The sequence below is a fragment of the Sander vitreus genome, chromosome 13 (assembly GCF_031162955.1).
Source record: "Sander vitreus isolate 19-12246 chromosome 13, sanVit1, whole genome shotgun sequence".
Classification (NCBI taxonomy): domain Eukaryota; kingdom Metazoa; phylum Chordata; class Actinopteri; order Perciformes; family Percidae; genus Sander; species Sander vitreus.
In genome coordinates, this window is record NC_135867.1 from 26,199,990 (window position 1) to 26,216,252 (window position 16,263).

General features: G+C 42.2%; 2 protein-coding genes across 2 annotated transcripts; one reads left to right on the top strand and one right to left on the bottom strand.

The window, feature by feature from the left end:
* Window positions 1–1,678: 1,678 nt before the first annotated feature.
* Window positions 1,679–10,672, top strand: micu2 (mitochondrial calcium uptake 2). Its single transcript, XM_078266281.1, has 12 exons — window positions 1,679–1,918; window positions 2,672–2,801; window positions 3,533–3,564; window positions 3,671–3,746; window positions 4,022–4,069; window positions 4,742–4,824; window positions 6,302–6,355; window positions 6,487–6,584; window positions 7,755–7,926; window positions 8,011–8,119; window positions 9,152–9,309; window positions 10,120–10,672. Exons 1-12 carry the CDS (start codon window positions 1,721–1,723, stop codon window positions 10,219–10,221), a joined length of 1,260 nt encoding a protein of 419 aa, XP_078122407.1. The 5' UTR covers window positions 1,679–1,720; the 3' UTR covers window positions 10,222–10,672.
* A 56-nt stretch (window positions 10,673–10,728) lies between these two features.
* On the bottom strand, window positions 10,729–15,833 carry LOC144527925 (interferon regulatory factor 2-binding protein 1-like). Its single transcript, XM_078266279.1, has 2 exons — window positions 13,781–15,833; window positions 10,729–11,597 (listed from the first exon to the last, which is right to left on the bottom strand). The coding sequence occupies exon 1, from the start codon at window positions 15,585–15,587 to the stop codon at window positions 13,806–13,808; it is 1,782 nt and encodes a 593-aa protein (XP_078122405.1). The 5' UTR covers window positions 15,588–15,833; the 3' UTR covers window positions 10,729–11,597; window positions 13,781–13,805.
* Between the last annotated feature and the right edge of the window lie 430 nt (window positions 15,834–16,263).

Here is a 16,263-nt window from a genome sequence, read left to right on the forward strand (position 1 = left end):
AGCATGGCCAGTGACGGACACTTTGTAATGTTACACTCATTCTAAGTACGTAAAATATCTTTTGAAAACTGAGAGGAATCCTAAGATGCATTGTTATTTGACCAAGATAAATGTTGATATATCTTGCCACTGTATTCTGACATTTTCAATAATATTGTATACAGTAGGCCTATTACCCAAAGGGGTGCTATATCTATAGCCGTGCCATGAAACATTAAGACCAAGTAGTATATGACATGCAGATCTCCACAGCTCCCCTAAAACCTGAACCACTTTTCTGCTAGTTTAAAGCTATAGTGCGTCGTTTCTGCCCTCCCATGAGGAATTACGAATTAAGTAATGACAACAAAACTGTCGGCACGTCCACATGACACAAGCCTTCCGTGATCACGCACGTGCCCCCACCCCTCCTCTATGCAGTTGCTAGTAGCCAAGGAGGACATGGAGGATTAAAAATAACATGATGGACTCTTCAGAGGAGGTCATTATCTTTCTGAATACAGCCATACTGAGAAATACAGAGAGAGCTGAGAGCTGAGAGCTGATAGTCTTAATTAGCTTTCTATCAACTCATTTGGCAATGGCTTGAATGTAACGGACGTTCATTAATATCAAAAAGTTACGTACTAAAGCTTTAAGAAATGTGATAAAATGTTTTTACTTGTGTCTAACATTAGTCAAAATCCAAAGTTAAATGTGAAATGCATTTCTCTGTGAAACGTGGGTTAATAGGACTGATTTTCTGCTCTGAGGCACATAAATGTGGGCTCAGATCAAAAGTAGAATTTACAGTTAACACTTTGTGTGCATGCTCTGTCACTATAGTAACATCACAATGCTTTCACACTGTCCTCCACCAGGTTTAGTTGTAATTAATATATGTATATGTATATATTAATAATAATAATAATAATAATAATAATAAAAACCCAACCTTGAGGGGAAAACCCCAATGTTACCTTGTAATAGAGGAGTCTGAAAATAAACATTACACAATCGATGTGAAAGTGATCATTACACATGGTCAGAAAGCAGTGAACTCTTTCCAAAGCAGATTTACATGATGTATTGTGTCATACTGCAGAGAAATGTTCAGGATCTGAGGACAAGGTTTATCTATCTCAAAAGTCAGTCATGGATTAAAACATATTTTTCTTAATTACCGAATTTTATTTTAGGGCAGTCTAATATTACTGGAGAACAGCCCCTCTGCAATGGCATTAAATGTAAAAACATTGTTGACTCAGAATGATTGTCTAAGCTAGATGGGTTTGGACTTCATCCTGCACTGCTCTCCTCCCTGTGCTTCATTACTTTGTTTTTTTTCCTGAGTCAGTAGGAGATTTCCTATTTGCCTTTACATGTACTGTAGGGCCTTTGGATGCAAACAGATCATATTTGGGACACTGTTCATGAAAATAACCAAATATGGTATTCTATAGGTAACTGGCAGGATGTGATGACGAAACTTAAAACCCAAATTACATTAATCCGCTCTGTCCTGAAGTTTAGTTTGGATTACGTAGTTCTCATTGTCATAGATTGTGTCAGCATGTCTTTAATCTTTATTATCTAGTCTATGGATTTACATGGACACGTATGGTCTTTCCGGAACTGAAGACGTCACATCATACCTGGGGGCGTGGCTCTGCCCACATACAGTACGCAGCTACGGAAGCCTAGCCTTGGAGTTTTTTTAACAGCTAGCTTCCTAAAAAAAATGGCCAGCTGGGGAAGGGTTGCCGCCGTGTTGAGGAATGTTTTGAGGAGTCCTCGGTCTCTGAAAACTTTATCACTGCGCCGTGCTGTCGGACCTGGTATTTTAGGGTCTGTTATCGGAACTGGGGTTATCTGTTATTACCAATATCATGCCAACAGCAGGACTCTGCCCTTCGCCGTTCATGCTGAGGAACCAAAAGTGAGTAACTTTACACGCATAATAAAAGTTTCTGTCGTCGAGGTCGAAGCTGGTCGCAAACAGACGCACGGTGTGACCCCTGTATCTTATGTCTGTCTGTTTAAATATGCTGCTAAATACGTGTTACAGCAGCACATATGAATATTTAGCCTACATGTTGCGGCTGTAAGCAGTCCAACAAAGTGCTGCCGCGAGGGACTAGCTAAACGCCGAGAGATGCATAGCTAAACACACTGTGACGCACTCGAGATTGTATTGCAATGATTTATTCCTCCACACGTAAAATACAACTAACACTGCAGTTACCAAATATAAAGTTACTTTGTGAGTCGAATAAGTGCGTTAGTGCGGCGGTCAACAGAAAGTGTTGGCTCCCAGGCTCACCCCCTCTCTCTGTTAAAGCCCAAAAAACCCAGGTGAAGCAAACAAGTTAACACTTCTGCTCAAACCGCGATGAAAACGCCCACCACCTAGAATATAAGTTCACAGTATAATAATCAATGAATAATTTAAATGAGACCATAAAAAACATACAATGTGTGGCTCCTACACTACAGAAAGGGCGTATTCTAAATAGCCAGCCTGAGTTTGTACTAACAACTAACGTTAACGCCCCTCAGCTGTCACTCACACTCACACAGTGAAATGCTAAATGTGTTTTTTTTTTTTTTATCAGGCCAATAATGGCCAACAGTGAGTACTCCCGCGGTGCAGTAGTGTGCAGTGATATTTGTGACGCTTATGCTGTTTCAGGAACCTTCAGCACCCCAACTGTCTGCCAGGAAGATGCGTTTCATCCAGTTTGCCTCCGTGGTCTATGAACAGGAACCCTACATGACCCCGCGAGACTTCCTGTACTCTGTGATGCTGGAAAATGTTGATAGTAAGCTCCACTTACATCCACTTAGTCTAGGTGATACTACAGAAGATGGGTGAAAAATTAAAAGGAAAAACATGAATAATGCAGATACTTCAATACAGGTCATGAGGTCTCATTAAAGGAATTGATGAGTGTGAAAAAAATGATGTCATAGCCATCACAGTCACCAGTTAGGGTTAGATATATATCTGGGTGATTTAAAATAAGGTTGCCTGCAGTATCCTGAAAGTTGTGAGTGGTAATGGGAAAATGCTCAATTGGAAAGCATATTAGTTCATTTTAACACCATTAGACTAGCATTACATGATAAAATCCTACATATAACATGGTTTGGGTGGGAGTTGCAATTTGCTCAGAGGTTCATGAAATGTCACTTTCAAATGTAACTTAAAAAATAAAAAGTAATAAAATAAAAAGTCATCATGGTGGTGTCTATTCTTCAGTCTATGTCACCAGCTGTTGGGTGTTCATTGGTCTTTACAGTATTAGCTATCATAGGAAGTCTCAGGTGCAAAGCTTGTGCACAAACCCTCTGTAGTCACGGATAAACTATAAAATGCAGCTGTGGTGCACACATCATGTTCACTGAACTGCAGGGGGTGGAAACCCTCAGACATTCAGATGTATAAAACCAAGATGCATCAAAAAGAAATTGCATGTAATGCCTGCCTTATGCTGTTATTTATTAAGTTTTTTATTGTTATATTAACAGATCTTTGTTTCTTGTCATGTAGGAAAGCTGCAGAAGAGACATTTAACAACAAAAGTATGTTCACATCATCACATTGTGTAAATAAATGGTTTCAAACTGCACATGTAGAGGATAGTCATCAGTTTTGGCCGTTATCTGTTTCTTATTTGTGCCTTTGCAGGAAGTTAACCAAATGTTGGGGGCTGCCTCTAAAGCTCGGGCTGGTAGTGAGCTGTTCAGAACCATAGGAGACAATGGTAAGTCTGTCAACAGAGTAGAGCAAACACACAGGAGCTTCAGACTATCCAGATCTGATCACGCTGTGTCTAGATTCCGGTGTTACTGACTGCAGTTCAAACTTGGCATCAGAATGACAACCTGTGGGATCTTGTTTAATTAGACCTTTGTGACCTTAACAGGAAAAACACATCAGTATGTTTGCAGATTATTTGTTTTTAAAGTCTATTAATATATTTGTTGGTTATCTTATTTCCTAAATATAATTCAGTGTACATTTCTTTGTGTCTTGCAGGTTTGATATCCTACACAGAGTATCTGTTCCTGCTGACTATCCTGACCAGTAAGTAGATTCCTATTCTTCACAGCGCTGTGGAGTACGGTCTGGCTACACCACACATACATTCTTGGATGGGAAAAAAATCATTCTGGGTTGTTTGCATTTCTTTAAACCAATCACAATCGTCTTGGGAGGCGCTAAGCTCCGGACGCAGCGACGGTGGCTCTGCTAAATAGTCTCAGGAAGGAACTTGTTTTGGTGAAACATTTGCACCTCGCAAAAGAAAACTCCACATACAATATTAAATGAAGTTAACTGTTGACACAATACAGTAATGTACAGAGCAGAAGCGGATAGGCAATTCTCCTGGAAATGTACTTCCGTTGATCCAGACTAGTAGATTCCCAATCTTTGCATGAATTTCTGGGCCTTCCAAGGTCTTCCCCCACTCTCAGTGATATTGTGCTGAATGGATTTGCCTGTGATTTTGTGACTTTGCATTTTCTTCTCTTCCGTAAGAATATTGCTTTTCCCCCCCAGTCGTTCTGTCCGAGCTTTGCACACCTGCACATTTCAGCGCCGCAGCAGTTGACCTGATTTATTTTCATGTTCTTTCTCAGCACTGTTTTACAGGCTGTGTTGACAAAATGTTACTTTGCCCTACTAACCAAGTGCAGTGAGTCATGTGAGCTCTTATATAATATTCAGATGACTGACAGTGAATTACTGTTGCAGAGCCGCGTACAGGATTTCATATAGCTTTCAAGATGCTGGATGTAGACGGCAATGAGCAGGTGGACCAAAAAGAATTTCTCAAGGTAAGACCTCTGATACATTTCATGATGTTTTTGTTTGGCGAGATTTGAACAATGTTGTAGTGAACATAACACAGATTGTGTCATAATTAGAGATGTTCTGATACTGCCTAAAACGCTGGTATCGGGAAGTACTGCAGTTTATGCACCGATCCGATACCATGTAATAAAGCCCTAAAGAATATCTACGTGAAAGTAGTGTATTTATGTTGTTTTTCCGTTATAACTGACTGTCAAACTGCATAATAAAAGAAAGTTCTGGGGCGTTCATTGTTTGTTTGGAGTGTTGTTTGGATTGGTTGTATTCGGTAAGCAAAAAATGGTATCGGGCCATCTCTAGTCATAATGTAAGCACTGTAATCATGGGGGGGCATTGCACAGAGATAATTGTGATTCTTATTCTTATTGTGTGCATTTAAATTTCAAAAATATTGTCACCTTTAATGCTGCCTCAAGCACTGATGCTGCCACAGTTGTAAGTATGGACCATGGCCCCATGTGACGGTGAGGGAGAGATGCACTGCTAGCTACTCTACTAGTCTGTTTTCCATCCGTCACGTGTTTGCATCTCTGCACCCTGAAGCCTAGTTTATATCTACCTACGTTAAATCAAAGCCGTAGATACTTGCCTAGGTACGTGTAGATATGGACGCTACTCCGTAGCCTGTCGTGCTCCCCTCAAAAAATGTAACTACACGTCGCAACAACTGTGATTGGTCTGCATGGCCGTGGCTTTGTAGCGTTGCATTTCCCCCCGACTCATTTCCTGGTTCTCCTTCTCCATTAACAATATTAATTAACATTTCCTGCTCCAGATTTCCCACCGTGGTCAGAAAGAACAGGGAGACACTTTGTTTCTCTCACTATGACTCTAGAGTCACTACTCGCTGTGAAGATAATCACCATCACTCTCTCACTCGCTCTACCCCACACATGCCAGCCCTGCTATTCTATACGATACGCTAGAACGACGCAGACACCAGCGCACAAGTATAAACCTTTGGCCTCTTACGTAAGCTACGGCGAAAGCTCTGCGTAGAGCCCCCACAGAACCATAAATCCTGATTTGAGTCAGCCCCTCAGTTTAGTCCATATATTTCAAGTCATTTGTGTCTCTGTTCTAACTGGACTGAGCCTCTGCGATGTTGAGAGAAGACCTCTATGTGCTTAGTCTAGATCGGGTCTAGGCTATTAGACTGCATGTTGGCACGCTATGCGCCTTGTTTCGTATTTTCATGTTGTGACTCGGTGCACAAGCCTAAAGTTTTCCAGTCAAAGAGAAGAGGTGCATGGATTGTCATCTGCTCCAGTGTCTGTTGTGTGTGCCTTAGATGGATGTTATATCTATGGTTTGATCAGTAGTCTTTTTCATCATTTTTTATGATAGCTCAAAGAAGAGGGGATGTATGCTTACATTTTGACATCATTTCTCTGGTTGAATGCTTAACTTTATTTTGAATTTTTCATTCTTTTTCTGAAGCTGAAGAAAATCATTGCAACAATTAAAAAGAGAGCTCCCAGGGACAGCACAGAGGTGGGTATTCACGTTCCCTTAAAAGGAACGCTTGGCTTGATTTGGATATTTCAACATCACTATTTAAATACAGAGTAATATCTACCAGTTGAGTTTTAACATGGTATTGTACATTCCCTGTATGTTTACAGAAACCAGTGGAAGAAGGGGAAAGTGTGAACACAACTCTGCAGGCCTACTTCTTTGGGAAGAGAGGAGAAAACAAGCTGCAGTATCAGGAGTTCTGCAGGTAAGGAAATGTCCTGTGCGTCACTTTCCTGCCTGCTGCTGTCAGACTTTACAGTCAGCACTGCTCCCAGTAGACCGCATGGACAAACACACACACATCAGGACAAAACATGCAATAAAAAATTTGACTGCAATACTGTAAATACATTTGACTATTTTAATATGTATTCTCTTAAATTATATTTATTATTGTGTGTCTTCTACTTTTCCTCTTATCCCTTGCTGCTGCGACAGTGTGAATTCCCCCATTGTGGGATTAATAAAGGATTTTGAATCTTGAATCTAGTCACACACTCTGCTGCTGCTGCTGTCAGGGATCCTTCCATTCCACTGATCACATATAGTGTGGATCAGTCTACATCCCAGATGTAAAGGTCAGAATCGTGCACGGTTTGCTGAATTTGATCTTTATGTCCAAAACGGTGAACTTACTGTACACTATTGTAACACACACACACACACACAGACACAGACACACACACACACACCGCTTTACTTTGACAAGTGCCCTGTAAACAGTCCAATGGCTGGCAGACAGCTGTTGAGGAATATAAAAATTAGAATAGATAGACCTGGCCTATGGGAAGGAAGCTCACAGGACTGAAAATGTATTAGGATCACAATTAAACCATCAGGTTTTCCACATCTGTGCCAGAAGGAAAAATGATGCAAAATATGGTTTATTTAACTTCATAAAGTAGGCTATGGTAGCCTATATTCAAGAAAGGAAGGAAACCACATTTAGTGAGGAATGAACTGGGATGAAAATGGCTTGCAGCACTTTAGTGTATGCTAGTCTGGTGTATAGGCTACATTACCCCCCTTCCATGGTGACTATCCAAAATTCTGATACCATGGAACCAGCACTGGAATTGTTTTTTTTTAAACAACTTTTTAAGTTACTGATTATTGTCACCCCACATCAAAAAATCCTGGAATCGCCCCTGGTCCATACAGAACACAAACTGTGAACTAATGCAGTGCAGGGCAGTCAAATCCTTTTATACAACCCTTTTATATGAATTTAGAATTGACTGTAAAGTCAGACTCTGGACTACATTATCTATATAGAAAGAAATTGGATGTAAAGAATGGATTTATTATCAGAAGTCTTTGTTATGCTCTCTTTTAAGTGACATAAGTGGTGGTGTTGTGACTCGTGGTTGTTCAGGTTCATGGAGGACCTGCAGGCTGAAGTCCAGGAGATGGAGTTCCTGCAGTTCTCCAAAGGGATGGACACCATGCGTAGAGAGGACTTTGCAGAGTGGCTGCTACACTACACCAACGAAGAAGACAACGAAATCTACTGGGAAAACATGAGAAAGAGGATCCCCGCCGGCCAGGTCAAAGCACTTCCCCTCACAAAAAAATGCTGTGAAAACGCCATTGAGTGTAGCGTTTGAGTGAACTGAAATATTGTCTTGCAGAGTATCACGTTCGATGAGTTCAAGGCCTTCTGTCTCTTCACCAACAACCTGGAGGATTTTGCCTTTTCACTGAAAATGCTCACTGGAGCCAACCGTCCTGTTGGAATGGGTAACGCCTCTCTATGGATTAGAATGTGGATAGTTTACTCTAAACACTGCATACGGTAGATCAGGGGTCTTCAACAGGGGGTCCGGGACCCCAAGGGGGGTTCTTAGAGTTACTGCAGGGGGGGGGGGGCTCCAAATTATTGTTAATGTTTTGAATGTTTTTTTTTCTTCCAGTAATTAAAATGTCAACATAAATCCAACATATTATTAGCAAAAATAATTCTGCCTTTTTGTGATGGGTAACGTAGTCTCTTATGGCGTTTTTCCATTACATGGTACCTGCTCGACTCGCCTCGACTCTACTCGCCTTTTTTGGTTTTCCATTCTGATAAACGGTCCCTGGTACCTGCTAACAGGTACTTTTTTTTAGTATCACCTAAATATAAAAGGTGACGTGAAAACCTGCAGACTCCTGATTGGTCGGAGAGAATCGTCACTAATCACTGCGTCATCACTGCTAGCGATAGACGGGGGGGTGTCCTGAACAAACCCAACATTTTTAAATAGTTTAGCCTGGTGTGTTTTTTTTTCTTTTTTAGAAACTAAATGTGTCTCCTGGCAAACAGCCACATGCCGAGAATAAAAAAAAAAAACACACCTTCCACGTTCTGTGTGTGTGTGTCGCATTAGGTCACGACAGTTTCCTGCGGCGTCGCTATGACGACCAGCCACGCTTGAGTAGAGGTACTAGCAGTGGGTAACTGCCATAAGGTAGCCATCCACAGATCCAGTTTCTCCTGAGGATTCACTGGGCCACATGTATGTTTAACATCATAACATGATTTACAAAATACGGTAATGGCAACAAAATAATATTTTATTAGCTTAGTATTCTATGGCCAAAAAAGGTATCTATATATAAAGGCTTTAGGCCACCCTAGACGTTATTGTAAGCCCAATTTAATATGCAACTACATTTTATAGAATATATGTAGTAGGGGGTCCCTGCTCCATCTCACTCTCAGTTAAGTGGTCATTGGCTTAAACAGTCGAAGACCCCTGCAGTAGATGGTTTTCCTTCCTCTCATTGCAGCCCACTTCAAACGAGCTGTGAGGATCGCCACAGGCCACCATCTTTCTGAGAATGTGCTGGACACTGTGTTCAAACTCTTTGACATGGACGGGGACAACTGCCTGAGCCATAAGGAATTCATGGGTGTGATGAAAGACAGAGTACTGCGAGGCCTCAGGGTGAGTCTATCCATTATATTTATATATATATATATATATATATATATATATGATATATATATATATATATATATATATATAGTCTATGCATTTACCTGTTCTTTCTGACAATTTGATAAACCAGAATGTATACTATGCTTGAGTTAATGAAACCCCAATTAACTAAAGTGGTTAAAAAGATGATATTAATATTGACATAAAGGAGAGTCCAGGAGAGTCTGGTACAGGCTGACTCTGGAGATAAAACTGAGATCAGCTCTCACGTTCAAGTTGATGTTCTGCTTGTTTGGTAAATTGCTCTTAAACACACTTAGAGAGGATTTGAATTGTTATTTCTAATTCTAAATTCCCATCATTTTGGTGCTGGTGATTTTCCTTCGGGGCTGGCTAAAACCTCCAAAAATTCCTCTATGCAGGGAAACCCCTCAAGATGGTAAACAGGGAGCGGCTAGCCTGGCCCTGTCCAAAAGGGGGGGGGGGACTCTGCCTACCTGCACCTCAAAAGCTCACCGTTCTTCTAACAAGTCATTTCATAAAAAGAGTTTTAAAATTGACGTCTGATGAAATTAGAGAAAAAAGCTCTGTAGTGCCCTAATTCTTATCCCTTTTTGGTTGTACTGTTTGACGTTGACTTTTCATTTATGCAGTTAACAGTGAACATTTACACGTTACTTTTTATTTTAGCATAGCAAACTATTAGCAAAGATAAAAGTCCTTTAACGCTGCTATGGTTTTTAACGGGTAGATATGTTCTAGATTGCCCTCGGGTTGCAGTTGTGTGAGATGTGCTGAACGCTGCCCTGTCCTCAGGTGCAGCATCACAACGGCTTCTCTGGCTACTGGAAATGTGTGAAGCAAGAGACCCTGAAAGGAGCTAAGGAGGCCCTGGGGGAGACCGCGTCCCCCATCTGAACCACTGCGATGTTCCAGGACACGTCTGATAGACTCATACCACTGCTCACCTTGGTATTGTATAATCAAAACAAGTGGTGCGAACAAGATTAGAAATGTAACCACTTCAAGAAACTAAAGGATTTACACCACTATCTTGTCTACAAATGATATGTTTACACATCAATCGTCTGCCATACTGTGGGTCTGGTTGAGAGAGAGAGATAGATATATATTTTTTTGGTGCAGTGTTCTGGCCTTTGTGCTCAATCAAGCCATGGATTTTATATTCAGAACAGCAGATCACTTTTAAATTACTTTGGCACTTTTGCTCAGTGTGTTTTAGAAAGCTGGTTAACTGTGCTTTAAGGGATATATGCTAATTCAGTGGATATTGATGCATTTTCAAGGGCTGGTGTGGGTTTTTCATGTTTTTGTCAAAATATTTATCAAATAAAGTTTCATAAAAATGGCTAAGTCTCAACAATGTGCTGCACATCTGAGGTTAAAAAAGAAAAAGAATCCAGCTATGACGAATAACTATTTGGTAATTTATTGTAGAACCTGTAAAGATCACATAAGTATGTGGGTTAACCATTGAAGATTGCTAATTATCTTACCATACATAGAATTCAAAAAGTAAATAGACAAAAACAAGTTTACCTCTGTGATAGATGAACAAATTAGTGACTGATGCAAAGGTTATCAGTGGATACAGCATACACAGCTACAATACAATAAAATGACATTGAGCATGAAGCCATCTTTGGTCTTCGTATCACTATAAACAAATACATATAAATTTGTATTGTATCAAAAATAGAAATTACATAGCCATATTGAAAGTAAATTCACATTTTTGACATACAATATAAGGAGAATACCTAAGAGATGTATTGTGGGATTACATTTGTTTGTCAATACTTGGCTTTAAGGACCCAATGGTTTTGCCACATTTTGAACATTCATTTTTTGTTTTCGAAGAATTGCATGAGCCGGTAATCCGTCTGTATAGAACAATATGCAACATGTAGAACAAAAAAAATACACAAATGAAAGACAAAAATAGATTGTCATTCTAAAACAAGCGTGTGCTTTCTATCCTGACAAGAGGGCCTCTGCTGCACTGGACAAAGGAGAGAGACATTTGGTCGGACTCAACGTTTCGGTCTGTGACGCGGCAGCCCAGCCTTCACAGGTGAGCCGAGCCCCGGCAGCAGACGTGTCCCTCCTCTCAAAAGTGAGTCTTGTTGTGTCTTTAGTTGAAGGTGTGTGTGTATAGCTGTTCTCCTGGGGTTCAGAGTTAGTCTCTTCTCAGAGGCACACATGATGAACGGCAGCCAACGTGGACCTCTGCTCGAGATAATAGGGGAAGTGCTTTCAAAGTGTTTGACCCACTGTAGAAAAAGAAAAGAAAAATGTCAGGATTTAGAGGGGGGGGACAGAGCAGTGATATTTTTTTTTAGGGTACATTTTTGTTGTATCCACCAGGTTTAGTTGCCTGGAGAGCATTACCCGTAGACATAACGTAGTCCTGATTGCAAATTATGCTTTTATTGAAATATGAGAACAACCGTACAAGCTCGGTCACATTTGATTGCAGATGGGATCTTATTTGGGATTATCTTGAAAAGTCACAAAAACATAGAATACAGTTCACCTCATCTTACATTTTTTTCTTGGTTGCCATGGTAACAGTTAGCCCATGTTTTTGTATGTGGCTGTCGGGAGCAGTTATGAATCTATAAATGACTGGTGCTACAGTGGATTGTGCACTCAGGAGTTTCCGTCAGACCGGTAGCAAACACGGTCACTGCTGCTAGCTGCACTATCTAGGAAATTCATCGCTTCAAACAGGTTTGTTTTAGCTAAAAGAAATTGAATGGTTAATCCATCCGTCAATTGCCTGCCACTCATCCGGGTCCAGGTAACATTAAAGGATAACTAGAAAGTATTGTGTACAGCTGGGGAAGTACAAAAGTGTGATAAAAATGCCAATCAATTCCTAAAAAGTCTTCCATTTTAAATGTGGGAAACCCTAGGTCTGATATTAGGGAAGTGAGTGCTACATCCAGTCCAGTTGATGACACTGTACTACCAGAACAATCAAAGCTGAGAATGCGAGGCTGTTACACAAGATGGACAGTGGGAGTGAGCTGCAAGATGGTGAACATGACACAACAATGTTTACTTTATCCGGAGTCTTTTTTTTCCCTTCCAACGCAGCTGGTGAATTGTTCCGCCTAAATTAGCATCAGACTACTAACAGACTACACCTTTGTGTTGTTTGCTTAAGGCGGGGCCACTACAGGTGAACGGAGTAACTAATAGATAGCACCATGGAACGCTGCCAGTTGATTACTGACATTGAGACAATTACTGTTTGTATTCCACGTTTTCTGAAATGTTACAATTAAATATGCAAACAAGGCATTACCAAATAAATGTGTGCTAATTTGCAAATGGGTTTAATTTTGTTGACATATTAGAGCCAAAGGTTTTTGCAGAGGGAATGTTTTTATCACTCCATAAATCAGAAAATAGTCATAACATTTTTTGTATTTTCTACATGTTTTTAGGAATAAAAGGTTATGTTAGGTGTACTGAAGTGGAGATTTCTGTCTGAGTACAAAAAAAAAAAAAAAAAAAATTTCCATACATTAGTATAGCTTTTTTTTGCTTGCAGTGTGTGGCCTTAACGAAAGGGCTGATCATGTGCAAAACCCATGGATTCTATATTTTATAGAAAGTAACAAAGTGTAATGTTTTTTTATAGATTTACACACTGAGAAAAATGACTATTCTGTTTATGTGGGGCTACAAAGTCCGTGTTTCACTGTGGTTGGTGTTTTAACATGCACTGTAAACACAAAGGATTTCTCAGAACGATGAGCTCAAGTTAGTATAGATCGTGTTTCTTTATGGTACACAAAGCATCTTATTTACAATGCCAATCGTCTTATGTAATTTGGCTCTCCGGCCATTGTAACATTGAGCCTCCCTTATTCAACAATGTGCTGCCACCAAAAGACGTTTAGCCTACAGGAGCCTGGGGAGGTCACAGTGTATTTTGTATAATGCTTAGCATTGTGAGAGGACGTTGGAATTGTTATTTAGCTGTATTATTGTCAAGTCGTCTTTCTGTGTCTCATAAAATTGACAGATTCTTCTGATAGTAGATCCCTCTTAGACCCCTCTCCTGCCAATGGTTTAAGACTTTCACCTTTGTATATCCTGTTGTATAGTTTGGAGGATAGCATCACTTATATTAGTAATGCTGACATAAAGAGCTAAGCATTCACAGCTCAATAAAGAAAACCCTATTTAGGAAACATCACTTTTGGTAACTTTTGGTAGTGTTTCTCATTTGCAACTCCACATTTTTGAGACATTTCTTATTGACTTTAGGTCATGGTTGATACATTCAATCTGCTTTTAATGTCATCTTTAAAGGGCATTGTTAAAACTGATTACATATGGGCCTTACCACCCCTCTCTGGACAGCTGCATCCCTCGTGTTCACTGAGAAGAAAGATGCTTGACCAAGTACAAGAAAAAGCACATTTTCTCATCCTCTTACCATTCACCACAACAGGAGGGAGACGTCAAGGGTCGCTCTCCTTCTTTACTGTCACATCTCCGTCTCCGGCCAGGATGGTGGAGATCTCTCCCTGCATGAAGGCCCAAGGCACAGAGGATCCAGCCAGGGGACAGCGCTCTCCACTGGGGCAGTACACCTCCCCGCCTTGGCCTTGGCTGCGGATGAATCCTCGGGTACAGGGGAAGCAGAACTTGTGGTGCGGGACAGAGGGACACTGGACAAAATGAGTGTCCTCCAAGCGCTCTCGGCAGAGGGTGCAGCAGAGCAGAGTGCCCTGAGCACTGCTCGTAGACTCCCCGGCACTGGCGTTGCTGCTCTGCCCCACCGCACTTAAACCCTGTCCCAAGGCTGCCTGGGAGACTGAGGTGGAGGCAGTGGAGGGGCTGCTGCTGGTGGGGCGCCCAGCTGACGAGGAGTGGGCTGTGGACATGCTGGGGCTATCCCTGGCCATCTGGCTAGAGCTCAGGCTGTCTGCGACTCCCATGAGCGCTGAGATGGGTGAGGGCTGGCTGTGTAAACGGGGTGGGCCCTCTTGAGCCGTGGCCATGCCAGGAAGAGGTTCCATGCCTGAGTAAGCACCTCTGGGCCAGGGCTCTCTCGTTGGATGATCAGGCCTCCCTTCGCTCTCTCCATTCTCAGAGCCCGGAGAAGCCTTGCGGCGCCGAGCTGTGCCCTTTGCCGGTATGGGGCGTCCGGCTGCTGCCATAGGCAAACCTGCATCTGACTGTGGCAGAACCTCTGGAATTGGGGGCTCTTTAAACATACGCACACCATCATTCAGCAGCTCAGACAGCCCACGCCAGTCTCCAGTGCCTTGCCGCTTCTCGTATTCCACATAGCGTAACCCAGAGTTCACCGCTTTACCTGCATCTTTGGCTGAGTCGCGGAACATCTGCCTGACCAGGTCTGGAACTCCTGAGTAGATCATTCCAGTGCCAACAGGATACTCCACAAACACCTTCAGCTCAAAGTCTGGAGTAGTGCTGGCATCAAAGGCCAGAACACGACCCATCAGATTATGGTCTTTCCTGAAACGCACATTAAAGGGGACGCAGCTGCTAAGGCCCACAAGCACATCCCGGACTGCTTTGGGACGGTTTGGCCAGCCTTCAACCCTGCTACGCGTCACCTCGTTCAGTTCTGCCATCACTTCATTGTTCCTCCACACTGCAGAATCTATACCCACCAGAGCAGAGGTGCTTGCTCCCACACCCAATGACACAACCTGCCTTCTGCCAGCTTCACCCATTATGGGGCCAGCTGAGACTGCAATTGGTGTGGCCCCAGCCCTGGAGCCTGATAAGGGGGCTAAAAGCCCATGAGGGGCTGCTACTAACCCCTGAGCTATCAAGGCATGGGATATAGTGCCATGAAGACTAGGAACTGCCCCAACTATAGCCCGACGAGTGTTTGGACTCTGTCTGCTGCCCTCTGACAATGACACATCTTCGGCTCTGTGCAGGCCATTGGGGAGGCGAGAAGACACCCCATACTCACCCCTCCCCCTATCAAGACGCTCTCCATGCTGCCGCCCTGCTTCAAGGGGCCCAGCCGAGCTGGGTTTGCTCTGCTGTGGACCGGGGGACCTGCCGTCTAAAACTCCGTGCGTGCTCTTCAGCTGCCGGGCAGTTTCAATGAGGAGCTCTATTCTGTCTGCCCCGTCGTAGTTGACACATCCCCGGCACACAGCCTCGCTGAACTCCCACAGCATGGCCCAGGGCATCTTGGGCAGATCGCAGAGGTAGCACCATTGCCGTCTAGAGGAAGACTGCGAGGCGGAGGACATGTTGTTTACAGGCCCTCGACCAAACTTTCTTCGGAGGCCTACACGTTACGGTCTACGTTTTTCAGCAATTCTTTAATTCTCAAGACACCACTCGCCACATGCCGCGCATTTTACGATGGAAATTAAACGAAAAATAAACTCACAACGCGACTGTTGAAGACAGCATTTAAAAGTTAGCGACGTCTTCTTTCTCGATTTGTTCGTGTCGGTCTGTGTGGAAGGAAGTAAAATGTTATAAGACACCGGAAACACCTACGCGACTGAGGCGCAAGGCACTATGGGAACTGTAGTTTTTTTTTCTTACGGCACCTTCTTTTTCCTTTTCTCTAGTATTGTGAATATTATAGTTAACGTAACTGTACGAACAATTAGGGATCGAAGGTTCACAGAACAGGTAAATATCACAGGTCAGTAAATAAACGAGAGATTTAAAGGATGTTGAACACTTACAGCTTTTCTCAATCGCTTTGACACAATCGTCAAATGACTATTAACTTTCTTTAAAATGATATGACATGAACATTAGGTCAGTTGTTCACATGACTAGTCATTTTTCATTGCTTTGGTACAAAAAGCATCGAGTAAGCCTGGCAGATCAAAAGATTTTCCCTCCAGGAGTTACTTTGAGTAATCCCCTTTTGCAGGTCATATAGTGACGTGCTGAATGTACCACGTG

Bases quoted from the DNA above. Each gene is read 5' to 3' on its own strand.
- micu2 (XM_078266281.1), top strand. From the start codon at position 1,721: ATGGCCAGCTGGGGAAGGGTTGCCGCCGTGTTGAGGAATGTTTTGAGG. The intron at 4,070-4,741 runs GTAAGTAGATTC...TTACTGTTGCAG, and splicing joins CCTGCTGACTATCCTGACCA to AGCCGCGTACAGGATTTCAT. The intron at 9,310-10,119 runs GTGAGTCTATCC...CCCTGTCCTCAG, and splicing joins GAGTACTGCGAGGCCTCAGG to GTGCAGCATCACAACGGCTT.
- LOC144527925 (XM_078266279.1), bottom strand. From the start codon at position 15,587: ATGTCCTCCGCCTCGCAGTCTTCCTCTAGACGGCAATGGTGCTACCTC.